The sequence below is a fragment of the Grammomys surdaster genome, unplaced genomic scaffold (genome assembly GCF_004785775.1).
Source record: "Grammomys surdaster isolate TR1022 unplaced genomic scaffold, NIH_TR_1.0 238, whole genome shotgun sequence".
Taxonomy (NCBI): Eukaryota; Metazoa; Chordata; class Mammalia; order Rodentia; family Muridae; genus Grammomys; species Grammomys surdaster.
In genome coordinates, this window is record NW_021604683.1 from 2,496,256 (window position 1) to 2,510,294 (window position 14,039).

A 14,039-nucleotide genomic window follows, 5' to 3' on the forward strand; every position below is an offset into this window, starting at 1 on the left:
GAAACTGTCAACACCCCAGCCTAATCCTGATGCTACAGGGTCCCTCTGTAGGTGCCAGCCTTTCAAGAATACTCTTGCTAAGAAAGAACTCTTCACCTACTGACCTGAAATCAGGACAGACATTGGCCTGCAAAGCACAGGATGGAGGCCCAGCTCTTGGTAGCTAGGGGCCCACCAGCCAACCTCTGCTACCTGTGCCAGTGGCTATGCCAAACACCTGGCTACCCTGGCCCTCTTCACGGTCTGGTTCAATCTCCCTACACACACACTCAGTGATCACCATAGTGGGATCATCACAGTGGGACAGTCCTTCAGTCCTCAGTGCCCTCATGAGGAGAATGGTTGGCCCCACTCCATGTCCTCATACTTGATCACCTCAGAAGTCACATATGAGAAAGGGGGGACCAACTGTGTGTGCCAGCTCTGCTCTCCTGGTGCTAGTCCCTAGTCTGTGGTCCTTCTCTGCCCTGCCTTCTCAGGCCTGTGGCCACTGCTGACTCAGTCCAGCAGTGTTCTGGGCAGAGGAGACCAAGGACACCTAGGGATCCCAACTACAGGAAGTCTGTACTCATGGGACAACTTCTACCCTAACCACCTGCCACCACTCCTCTCCTGGATAATCTTTCATCAGTGGCCTCGGTGGCCAGCCACCAGCATCCTTGCTTCCACGTGGTCAACGTGTCCAGGGAAAGAACAAGGCCCTGCCTGCCGCCCTATTCTTTCTACATTAGCCATACACATTCCTCTCCTATGTCCTTCCTGAAGCCTCCCTCCACACTCCAATGCCATCGGCTCCTCTCTCTACTCAATTGTTGTTTGCTACACAGCATCACAAATCTAAGCACAAGTGGCAGCACAGGCTCACCAGAGAGGGCAGAGGCAGATGCTGCCCACACTACATAACTACAGACACGGCAGTCACACAGACAGACTGATCAAGTTGGCTTCACCGTTTGTTTGGTCTGTTGAGACAAGAGTCTCATTACATAGTTCTGATCGGCCTAGAACTCAGAGTCCCTTCTATCTGTCTCTGCCTCAGCCGTGCTGGGCTTGAAGGCATGCACCACTCATGTCTCTTAGATGCTCTCACATGCTATTAGGAAAGGTAATTCCCCCATGTGACTCACGCTTTGTCTCTACTAGGGAATACCCCCTCCCCAAAGTTCTCCTTAGCAGGTGTAGTAGTGCTCTAGCACTCAAAAACAAAGGCAGAGGCATACACCGCTGGTGCTCAAGGCCAACCCAGTTTACACAGAGAGTCTTGGGGCAGCCAGGACTACATAATGAGATCCTGTCTTACAAAACAAAACAATAAACTAAGGAAATGTCCTTTGACTCCATTCCTACAGTGACATACCAGGCTACCCTGTGTGTCCCCTGTGGGTTCTCCTGTACATCTACCCTTCTTCCCCCACCAGATCAGAGCTGAACTCCAGGCTGATTTTCTTGTCCTCTCCCCAACACCAAATGAAGGGACATCCTCATGGTTTAAAAGTCACTCATCTTTTGGAAGTCTCTGCCCTAAAATGATTCACCTTATATCTGTTATTCAAAATCCACACTCCCAGATTCACAGACAGTAAGTAAACAGCCTGTTCTCAGAAGGCCACCTTCAATACTGTACAACAACTGGACACATAAAAGACAATTTGACAATGCCCAAGGCTACACAGCTGCCATCCATCTGTTGGTCTACCAAACTTACCCTGGGAGATGGACAGGGCACCCCTCTACACAGACAACATGGATGACAGAGAAACCTGAAGAGACCATACACAGGAGGCACCACACAGCCATAGAGACTGTGGCCAGTGGGACACCAACAACAGAAAAGCTTTTGCAAAAAAGCAGAACAGCCAAGGAAGCAATCCTTAAAGGCCACAGGCAACTGAAAGCTCTACACCATCAGGAGAAGATGAAGTGCCCACACCTAGGAACAGACTGAAGAGGCAGTGCCCATGCACAGAAGGAAAGGGAGGCCAGGACAGCAGTGCAACGCATGGTCACCTGGGATGCCGACTTGATCCGAGCTCTCCTGCAGACTCTATGTGAAATGACACAAAAGAAGGCAGGCCAGGCAGGGTGCAGAGACTGTAAGCAACCCAGATCTACATCTGTGACATCCCAGAGCACACACCCTGTCCCTAGTATAGCGTCCCATGCTAATTAATAGTCTCCTAAACACCAGCCGTCAACCCTTAGCCAAGCCACATGGCATCCTACAGACTCCTTGAATCACACCTGGGACATCTCACCACATGAGTGCTACACCAGATGCTGAGGGTGGATATCTAGTTAAGGTTACTACTGCTGTGAAGAGACACCATAACCAAAGCAACTCTTATAAAATAAAACATTTAATTGGGGCTGGCTTACAGGTTCAGAGGTTTAGTCCATTATCATCATGGCAGGAAGCATGGCAGCATGCAGGTAGGCATGGTGCTGGAGAAGGAGCTGAGAGTTCTACAATTTGTTCCAAAGGTGACCAGAAGAAGACTATCTCCCAGCCAGCTAGGAAGAGGGTCTCAAAGCCCAGCCCCACAGTGACACACCTCCTCCAACAAAACCACACCTATTCCAATAAGGCCACACCTCCTAACAGTGCCACTCCCTGGTCAGGCATATTCAAACCACCACAATGTGAGAGTGTGTAGATGCTCCCCATCAGCAGACAAGACCACAGCAAGACCAGCACTGAAGTCACAGGAAGCTCCAGAGGTGTGGGCTTGCTTGACTAATGCAACCACCTGGGACAGTACCTCACAGGGACTCAGCTCAGCTGGGTCTCCAACCCAGTGACAGTGAAGGACGCACCAAGCTCTGCCAAGGGAAGAGGTCCTAACTGTCACGCACAAAGCTGACAGGAAGGTCAGACTGATTTTGGGGGTCAGGCTGCTCTGAGAGTCTAGATTTCATTCTAAAAGCAGCAGAGAACTCTCGAAGCTTCCTCAGCAGGCAGAGGAAGAACATCCTGTGCTCAAAGAGCATCTAAAGTGTTGTCCCAACAATGGAGAGAGACACCTGTAACCACACAGTGTCACCATGGCTGGAAGTACACCTGCCACAGGTGCTGCACAATTCTCTCCCAGTGCTAAGGCCTAAGAACAAAGCTAGCACCCAGAGAAGAGGCTGTTATAACTGCAGCAACAGCCCCAGCTCCAGGTCTCCTTAAGAGACGCACAGTAACATGACTGAGCAGTTCCTCGTCTCCCTGGACATGCTGCATGTGAAAAGTCTCTACCTCAGTAGGCACAACACTGTCCACAGAAAACTGGGAGTAGTGAGGCCACCCTGTCTACACCAACACCAAGACACAGGTTTTGTCCTTTTCAGCCCACTGCCAGGCAATGAAGGTAGAGCCTTGCACAAAGACTCAACAGTTGTGTCCATGACCTCTTTTTACTTTGTGTTTCAGTCAGGAGCTCATGCTGCAGCCAGGCTGGCCTTCAACTCGTGATCCTTCCACGCCAGCCTTTAAGTAAGTAGCTGGATTACAGACTCTGCCACTAGGTCTGGTCCTAGTGAATTTCTGTCATCTAAGAATGGTGTTCATACTTCTCCCAGTACATGTGTGTCACGTACAGCCAATGCACACACACAATACTCCACATGCACAGACATATGACCTGGGCTCAAGTGCTTCAGCTGTCCATAAGGTCATGGTCACATGTAGTCAGGAGGGGTAACCCTCTGGAACCAGGTCTGGGATGAGAAAGCCATAGGACAATGATGCCAGGATTCTGGGAAAGCCAATCTAGACAATGGGGTTTTCATGACCATGATGCTAAGACAGCAGATCTTAGCTCAGAGATCTAAGATCAGAGATCCCACAAAGCTGAATCTGGCCCACAAAACATCCCAAGGATGAAAGAGGCCATCTCTCTTCACCGTCAACCAACCCTCAGAGTGATCACAAAGTTATGGCAACAGAACCATGTCAGAGGACCCAAGGGGTGAAACTAGAACCAATCAAGGCCTGGCAAGGCCTCTAAACCAGGAGACAGAGGGCAGAGGGCAGAAGTCAAGAGACACCTGAAACCAGAGTAATGACCCTGGTGAGAAACTCCCTACAGCTCTTCACAGCACCAGAACTTCACTGAGTCACCCTAAAGTTTCACACACATTCTATGATCCAAGTTCCCTCAGTGCTAAAGTAAATTCTTCCCTAAGTGGCACCAAAGTGGCTCCACCCACTTTCCAGGAAGTATCAGGGAAAACTTTGCAGTGCCCTGTATGGAATGCAGCTGACCAAGTGTCTCTAAGATGGAGAGGATAGTCTATTAGTAAACTGCACTCCAAAACAGAGCTCTGCTCCCCAAACATAACCAGCAGCAGTCACTTACTCTTCCTCTACCTCTAGCACAAGGGATCTGAAGCTGAACCTTCCCGAGACCGCCCCTCTTGCCTACTTAGCCATATCCTAGGGCCTGCTCCTTGTCCTTTAAACCTCCACTTCCTTCCCCATTGTACAGGTCCAATTCCCCAGTACTCTCTGCACTTAGAATCAGCCAATTACCAAAATTTCCCAGCTGGAATTAGAGAAAGAGAGTTACGATGCTTCTGGGACAAGACCTAAGGACAAGAGAAAGCCCCTGCCCACTGCCTGCTGCTCTTGCAGCTGACATAACTACAATAACTTACCTCACAGGCATTATTAGCCAGGGAGCCCTAGCTACAAACAGGAGCTTCAAGAAGGAACAGAACTCAAAGAACTCAAATCAAAGGAGCCGTGTGCAACAAAGTCCACCAGCACCTCACAAAATGACAGAAGCCAAGGCCAGAGAACACACTGAGTCACTGCACCAAACAGGCTCCCTGATCCTTAAGCATAGTGAGCACTTCCCCTATGCAGATGCAGACACTCCCCCTATGTGTTCCCTATAGAAGCCTACTCCCTGCACACGCATGTGTAAAACACAAAACCAGACTTCAAACTGAACCCCAAGCAGGTCCCCAAGAGCCGCTGAGCTGCCAAGTCTCCTCAGTAGCCTTGAGTCCCTGGCAGGCATTTTCCTCTTGTTCAGCACCTTCACACAGGAATTGTCCCTACTATGAGACTTCCAAGGCCCAGAGACAGGCCACAGACTCAAAGTTACAACATCAGCACACAATATGGAGCCTAAGGCAGCAGACACACCTGGCAGCTAGACTGGGCCTGAGCCCACCTACAATATCAAAGAGCCCAGTCACAGGGACAAACAGGAAGCCCTGGCCCTCATATCAAAAAAAAAAAAAAAAAAAAAAGGCCCCAGCACAGTGTCTACACTATGTCTCCATCTCGGTTGCCTGCTTGAGAGGCCTTCCTCCCAAGCCAGCCCCAGGCTTAAGGGACTCCACAGCCCATCCCAAGAGCAGGCCACTGCTTCCAGGTGCAGGGCATGCCTGAAGAAGAGCCCATAGCTCTTCCCAGCATGATCATAAGGGCTATCAAATACTCTCGACTCTCAAATTCTTACCCCCACCTGGGCTGCGGCGGATTAGGATCACTACCCAATGTTCCCACTCAGATATAACACATCAAACCCTGCACAGTCCACCCAGAGGGCATCTGTCAGTGTGGCCCACACATCAGATGCACTGACAAGACCACCTAACCAGCAGTCTCCAGAACTGAGGCCATGAGCACGCCCCACTGACGCTCACCTCACACCACAACTAGGATCCTGCCAATCCCATGCCCTGCCTTTGCCCGGCCCCCACAACAAACAACTTTGTATTCCACAGCTCACAGACCCAAAAGGGACCACAAAACAAAGTTTGATTCTGTCATTGCCCTGACTAAACCCTCAACAGCTGATTCCCAGGTGAGAGAAATCTCAATTCCTAAACTAAACCAACAGCCTCACCTCCTACTACCCTTCTCCATACAACCCTGACCTTCCCCCAGTAGTTCATTTCCTGGACAGACCATATGGCTGGCCCTTCTCTTCACTCCCAGGAAGGTCCTCCCTGCCTAACATTACCTCTCAGACATAGGCACCATCACGGCCAGAAATATATTTTGAAATTCCTCTGTCAAGTACCTGACCCCACACAAGGGCCATGTCTGAAGAGTGGGGATCTGTAGCTGTGAGGCCCTGAGGTAGCCCCTCAGCACCCGGCTTAGCAAGCTCACGGTCACCATGTATTTTTAGGTGCAGTTCTGCAAGTTCATAGTGAGATCCGCCAGCATGCCCCGGCATCATCCACACTAACAAGACCCACACCAGCTGAGTCACAGACACAATCAAAGCACAACTACATAGGCCTTATGCGGTATTACTGATTCCCAAGAAAGTCATATTTTGGCAATACTTATAAAAGTGTAAACTGGCCTAGCTCCTGCAAAGTAATTTCTATCAAAGCCTAGAAAATGCTCAACCATCAGATGTGCAGGTGTATGTGGAGATATGCAAGTAAGAGTGGGCCATTAGGCTTGGACACCTCAGCATGGGGGTCTGCACAGGCTGAGGTACCGGCAGTGCAGCAAAGCCTCAAAAGCCAATAAGGGCTGGAAGAGCACAGAAACCCTAGGGCAAGGCAAGGCTAGCCACACTCAGCAGGGTGGGGGAAAGTTCTAACTTTATGAAATCAAATATATCGTAAGAGGAGGCAGAAATGGTCAGCCCTGACAGGAAAGTCTGGGCAAGCAGCAGCAACAAAAGACTTTATTTTCTTCCCACTAACTTCAAAACTTCCTAAATACAAACTTAAAATCAGAAAAAGCATGCTGGAAAATACTAATGCCCCTGCAACACTAGGGGAGGGAAAATAGCAAGGTGGGGTGGTACATACCTGTAACCATAGCACTCTGGAGGCCAAGATAAGGGAACTGCACGTTCCAAAACATTCTAGGCTACAAATGGAGACCCTGTCCAAACAAGTCAGCCAGAAACGCTTTCCTACAAACACCTTCAAATAACCACTGCTTGAGAGGCAGTATTATTCTGAATCATTTCACAAGGTTCAGCTGAGCACCAAGCAGCCTCATCCTGTGAGTGGGAGCTTCTCCACAAGGCTTACGAGTAGATTACAGGAGCAGTCATCAAGCCAGGGCTCCACTGTGAAAAACCCAAAATCTCAAAAACTAATCCTGAGGGCTGGGGAGAACTCAGTTGGTAAAGTGTTAGTTGCACAAGTGTGAGGATCTATCTGAGTTTGAGCCCCAGTACCCACATAAACAGCCAGGGCATGCACTTGTAACCCCAGCACTAGACGAGCACTGGCCTGTGGATCCCAAGGGTTTGTTGGCCAACCAGTCCATCCTACTTGCTGAGTTCCAGTCAGTGAGAGACCCTTCTCTCTCTTTTTTTTTAAATTGTTTATTTTATGTATATGAGTATGCTATAGTTGTCACTATACCACACACCAGAGGGCATCAGATCCCATTACAGATGGTTGTGAGCCACCATGTGGTTGCTGAGAATTGAACTCAGGACCTCTGGAAGAGCAGTCAGTGCTCTTAAACCACTGAGCCATCTCTCCAGACCCCGAGAGACCCTTCTCAACAAACAGGTAATCCGCATGTGAGAAATACCTCCCAAGAATAACCCCTGGCCTCTCTACCAAGTTGTCAGACAGACAGACAGACAGAGAGAAAAAGAGGTAGACAGACAGACACACACACATACCACGGTGGGGATAGGTTAATTTAAAAGCAAAGGACTGGGGAAATAGTTCAGGCAGTAAAATACTTGCTGTGCACACAGGAAGACCTGAATTTAATCCAAAGCACACTCTAAGACAAGTCAGGCATGGCAGCTCCACTATAGTCTCACAGCTGGTGAGGCAGAGAAAGGAGGACCCCTGAGCTTTCCTGGCTAGCCAGTCTAGAGCTTTATCAAGCTCTAGGTTCCATAAGCAACCTTGTCCTTTTTAAGGGGGTAAGGAGACACCATATACTATGTACACACATGCAAACACAAACTGGTACACACAGGGAAATAAATGAATCTTGAGCGCCCCCCCCCCATGTATTTTAACATAGGAAGTAAAAAGCAGGCTCTTTCCCTCCCTTCTTTGCCACTCTGTGAAAGGTCACCAGCCAAGGACGCTTCACCTCTGCCAGCACCTTCTTAAAAGTGCTATCAGATCAAGAGATGCTCAGCCTCTGCCCTGTAGCTGCTCTGGGCCACATACCCCAGTTTTGACTCTTCAGGACGAACTGGGCAGTAGCCCTGGATGGGGAGGGCTCAGCTCTTTTTGCTGCTCAGTATCAACTAAGACCTCAGACCCTCAAATTAAACGCCTTCAGATCCACAGAGCAGACTCATTACTAAGGTCTCATTCTAAAATCAGATATTTAGTTTGTCACAAGAACCAGAAGTCCCTCAGAGCAATGACTCCAAAACCCAAGGTCATGAGCACCACCACTTGGATGTTGTGGGTGCACTCCCTCCAAAAGTTTGGGGGGCACAGAAACCAGGAAGTGCCTTCCTCAGAGCCACTCTACCATACACAGAGGATAGGACCTTAAAAAAATGGTCTCTCAAAACCTCAGGAAGGAGACACAGAGATGGTTCAATGAGTAAAGGCACTCGTTACGTATGCAAGCCTAGCATCCTGAGTTTGATCCCCAAAACCCACAGAAAGGACAAATGACTCTACACACTACTGTCTGCTCTTCACATGTGTGCTGAAGCACATGCACCCACACATGTACACCCACCATGTACACACACAATAGTATTTTCAAAGCTTCAGGAAGGACAAGGTTCTCCCTAACTTCACAGACTCTCAGAGTAGCAAAAGGGCCCTAGCTTCCAGGAACCTCCCCCATCCTAAGATCCTACCAGAACATGGTCATAGAGCAAACTGCAGATCTGCATGCAGCTCACTGGCCCCCATATAGCAGCAACAAAGTGCTTGGACAGGCAGGTAACAAAAGAACAGGGCAAAGGTGGATCCTAACTGAGGGCAATCTTAGCTCTTAAAGATTTTCAGGTTTTTATTTTTTTGGTACAAATATTCAAAAGAATGTAAAAACCAAAACTTTCACAGCCCTACCATAAAATATAAAACTTCTAATTCCTAGACACAACCTTGCAGTGCCTGATCTGCCTTGCGGAACAGCACTGCCAAGCAAGATGCTCTGAGAGAACTGGCCCAACTGCACTGAAACCAACACCCAGGTAACCCTGGCCCCAGTACAGGCACAAAGCTGCACAGCACCTAGACTTTCTACACTCCCCCCCCCCCAATCTTCCTAACTTAATCTAGCAGTTTTATTGCTAGCCAAGGCCTGACTAAAAGACTGCCAACAACAGCCCTGAATAACAGCTGCATCCCAGACCAGGCAAGCAGAGGCTCATGGAGAAAAGCAAAGTTGCTTCCTCAAATTCCACAAACTGCTTCAGACCTTAGGCAGTTTCTATAGACCTTTACATCTTTACTTCAAAATTTGCAGCAAAAAAAAAAAAAGTCCAGCTATTATGATTTGATCAGCTCAGATATAACCTGCTATTTATAAAAGCTGTTTCCAAATTTATATTGTAAGTGGAAGAAAGTGCACATTTACACAGAGGCAGACTTTGAAAGCATCTTAAACACCCTGACTGTACCACCCTCACCAAGCCACTTCAGTGAGGGCGGGGGCTGAGTGAGGTAGGCATGGTTCTGACCCAGTGGCATCTCTGAGGCAACTGTGAAGATGTTTCCCAGAAGCCTGTCTTCCCTCCTTCACTCACTCCTATTCACACCAGGGGGTGCTCTTCCCAGCAGCCCTGGTATACAGGGATCTGCTCAGAAGTGCAGAGCATATATGTGGAGACCAATAAGCCAACTATGACGGCATACACTAGCACCCAGGAAGTTGGAACTGAGGACCTCAAGCAAGGCCTGAATGGGCTACAGAATGAGAGTCCCAGACGATCTAACGAGAGACCTTGCCTCACAAAAACCACACACGGCATGAAGTGTGCATGAGACCACCATCCTGAAATGCTCACAGGCCCCTCTACTACTACCAAAACACAATGCTGAACAGCTCCAAAAACAGCTGCAAACGCCAGTCATCATCCCATTACCACACTTCCCAAAGATGACAATGACAGGCCAGCTGTGACTCTGACAGGGAAGGAGACCCACCCTCAGTCTTCCAAAGTGCACCACTGCCCGTTATGGTTACCAAAATGTTTTTCCTCTTCCTCCTCTTCCTCCTCCTTCCCTTCTCCCTCCTACTCATCCAGCAGCACACTAGGTTACAACCTTTGGCCTAAAGCCAGGCCCTGGTGAGGTTCTCAAACAGGTAGCATGTGGCTCTGTGGGTGGTAACCACCCCAGCAAGGTCCACTGTTCTTTCCACTCGGATCAAGACAACCTGCCCCAAACTTCTTGTCCACTGGGTAAGAATTTTCACTGGAATAAAACTAACCTTAAAAACACTGTTACACAGCCGGGCGGTGGTGGCGCACGCCTTTAATCCCAGCACTTGGGAGGCAGAGGCAGGCAGATTTCTGAGTTCGAGGCCAGCCTGGTCTACCGAGTGAGTTCCAGGACAGCCAGGGCTACACAGAGAAACCCTGTCTCAAAAAAAAAAAACAAAAACAAAAAAACAACACTGTTACTTCTACAGCAACACCACCCTTAAAGCAGGGAAAGGATCAGGGAACTAGGAATAAAGTGCAGCTGTGTCTATCCATGTCTCATCCGGACAGAATTCCCTATTCACAAAGCAGTCAGTCATGTTACAGTCAGACAAACTGAGGCTCCATAAGCAATGTATTTTTCCCAGGCAAACAGCAACTGTGACCTCAAGTAAGAAAAGCTGAAGTTTCAAGAATATTCCTTTTGGTTGCTGCTGCTGAAGTTGGCCTCCAGAACACCAGCCCAGAGAGTCCACAGGCATCTCTCCACCCTGAGCTGCCTGAGATTCTAAACCTGAGAATCTACCCAACAACTCAGGCAGACCCACATGTAGTAAGCCACTAAGCCACAACCTACCACATGTGGGAACCAGCACCTGACACCTGTGCTCACACCAGAGCCACAGCATCCAGGCCAAGAAGGAATGTTTTCTCCTAGACAGAGAACCTACAATTAGCCAAGTTCTAGAGCAACATGAGAGTAAACTCAATATGAAAGTAGAAAGAGGCCGGGCGGTGGTGGCGCACGCCTTTAATCCCAGCACTCGGGAGGCAGAGGCAGGCGGATTTCTGAGTTCGAGGCCAGCCTGGTCTACAGAGTGAGTTCCAGGACAGCCCGGGCTATACAGAGAAACCCTGTCTCGAAAAACAACAAAAAAAAAAAAAACAAAAAAAAAAAAAAGAAAGTAGAAAGAGCACATACAAACAAAAATGCTAATTTGCCAAGTCAGAAAAACAGCCTGCAGGACAGCATCCTCCACCCAGATCTTTTAAAGCAACCAAAGCACACACTAATTCTGAGGTCCTCCCTCTCACCTGCCCCTGTAGTGTGACACTGTAGTCACACTGTGCCTTGCCTCTATCTCCTCCTGACATGTGCACCTGCCATCCAGTGCTCTCCAGAGCTCTCTAAAGCTCTCACTGAGGCTCAAACTTAGACTTTGGCACCAGCAAACCAGCAGCAAACCACAACCACAGTAACATCCCTGTCCCTTTACAAACTTGTCCTGACAGGGAAGATAAAACAAAGAACAAAAAAAAAAAAAAAAAAAAGTTCAACATGCTTATTAGAAGTTCCTGGTGAACTGTGAAGATGAAACTTGATCACAAAGACCTCAGGGTCAAACCTGTGTCCCTCCCCTCCCCCAGCATGACCTCTATCATGAGGGCACTGGGAGGGACTCAGGCCCTTTCACACTCCTCTCACTCAACTGCCAATGGTGTGTATGCTGTTCCACTTGACACCTATGTGTAGCCTTGAAACCTGCCTCCCCTATCTCTCTCCACCTTACTGTGCAAAGGCTGCTACCGGTTAAACAAAGTTTTATTAGAACCTATTTTTCACCTTTTTGAATATATTTTATTATTAAAGATATCAATGGAGGAACACCAGTTAGAAAAAGTTCTGATTACTCAGTTACAGGACAAAACTAGAATATCTGCATCCTCTGACTATGCCTTCCTGTCTTGTTTAAAAGATGTTGGTTTTCTAGCATTGGTGGTAGTAGTTTTAAGCATCAAACATTAGCTTAGCTTAGAGTGTTTTTAAAGTAAGGTAATCAATCAGCACTCCTTATCAAAACAGCAACAGAAGCCAGAGGGTACAGAAGATGGGTATGAGCCTTCTCTTTTTTAGAAAGCATGTGGCTACTTTGAAGCAGAGCTCTGGGTGTCTGCCACCTAGACATCAACAGACTCTGCCCTACACTCCAACACAAGCATGGGGGCTGATGCAGATGCAGAGAAGTGCAAATAATGGACATGTTTACATTTTTCCCCAAGGAGTTATCTTCTGCTCAAACACTGGAAAAGGAGGCAGCAGTGATCGAGACAGCAGCCAATGTCCTTTTCAAATGACATCGTCCTTCTCCCAGGGAGATGGACTTCACTTGTACAGCACTCAAAAGCAAAGGAACCAGGGTAAGCCAAGACTGCTATGGAAGGATGCCATGGGCACCTGACTAGGCCAGCTTTCCTGATAAAAGGACAACGTGGGCACATCCTTGCCTTGGGGAAAGCAGTACTGAAGTACTGTGGCATTTCGAATAACAGACTACAAGCACAAAATGCATCCTAAAAACTAGAAACATCAGTCATGCTTCCCACTCAAAGGTCAGAATGAAGATAATGAACAAGACCTTTCAATCACTCACACACGCACACGCACGCGCGCGCGCGTGCGCGCACACACACACACACACACACACACACCCTGCACACTTCTCAGCAAGCCCCAGATGTGTGGCAACAGACATCTGCAGCTCCTAGGCCTTATGTCACACCCAGAGCCTCCTCAGAGCATGGCAGCCCCTGCAACCTCATAAACACTTCTGGGTCCTATATCCGAATAGATAGGGCAGGTATCTCTGGACCTTTGATGAGCCTTCCCGATCCTCACTGACTTCCACAGCAAAACTCAATTCTAAAGATGCTGTAGCTCTTTCAACGTGACCCAAACCACTTTTCAGAAAACAGGAGAGGACACAGTAGCAGCACGTTTTCTAATTCTCTACTACTGCCACCGCGGCGGGCGGCGCTGCTACTTACCGATTGCACATGTCACTGTGTAATACGGGAGGAGCGCTCAGGGCTCGCTCCGGCCCAGGGTTCAGTGGGAACACTCCTGCAGAGACTCTCAAACAAAAGCAGTCTAAAAGCAGGGTAAGGAGCCACTCATCAAACCCAAGGGGCCCTGAGGAATTCGAGTCAGAGCATGTGTGGAATCTGCAGGCGCTGAGGCAGCTTCTGAGTCTCAGCATCCACATCACTATGCTCTCCTGCATCCGCAGACCCCTACGCACTAAGTGTCCTGCTGACCTCCAGAGATGACAACAATAAAAACACCCAGGATCCCCTTTCAGGCACCGATGGCCACTAAACCCCTGCATAGAGTCCCCAATCGGCTTCCCTGGCAACGGGGAAGCCCATGCCTTCCACACAGACTTCATTAGCCTGCCCGTAAGTAGTTGGATCACCCTCTCTTGACCTCACCTGAAGGAAGAGAGAGAAGGGGCCCTCAGCTATACAGTGGTAGCCCACAGCACCCTAACGGGACAGCAGAGTTCCCCGAAGGCTCTGGAAGCTCCAGGATTGGGAAGCACTCAAAACTGGCAAGTCACCTGGGCAGAGGCCGCCCCTCGGCCTCGCGGGCCACCGGACCAGGGCACGTCCCCAGAATGCAGCCCAGAACTTCCTGGAACGCCAGGGCAGCCTGGTGCACCCGCCCTCGCCTCCCGCCGCGCGCTGCCACTCACCTGGGGGCAGCTGGAAGTTCTGGATGTTGGTCGGGTTCTGCGGCGGCTGCGGCAGGCGCGGGGCCAGCACGGTGGGTGTCAGCGTAGCCCGAATAGCGCCGGTGGTGGCCGCCGGCGTCCGAGGCAGGCTGGGGGTCGCCGCGGCCGCGCCCTTCGCCAGCCCCGCGGGGGTCCCGGGCACAGGCCCCGGCAGCGCGCCCGGCATGGCGGGCCCGAGCAGCAC

At 49.5% G+C, this 14,039-nt stretch overlaps 1 protein-coding gene across 1 annotated transcript in view; it reads right to left on the reverse strand.

Annotated features, from left to right (window-relative positions):
• Window positions 1–14,039, reverse strand: part of Taf4 (TATA-box binding protein associated factor 4) — a 60,309-nt gene that overhangs the window by 45,772 nt on the left and 498 nt on the right. The window contains exon 2 of the mRNA XM_028774068.1: window positions 13,817–14,039. Coding sequence (XP_028629901.1) covers window positions 13,817–14,039 — 223 coding nt within the window. The remainder of the gene's footprint in view (window positions 1–13,816) is intronic.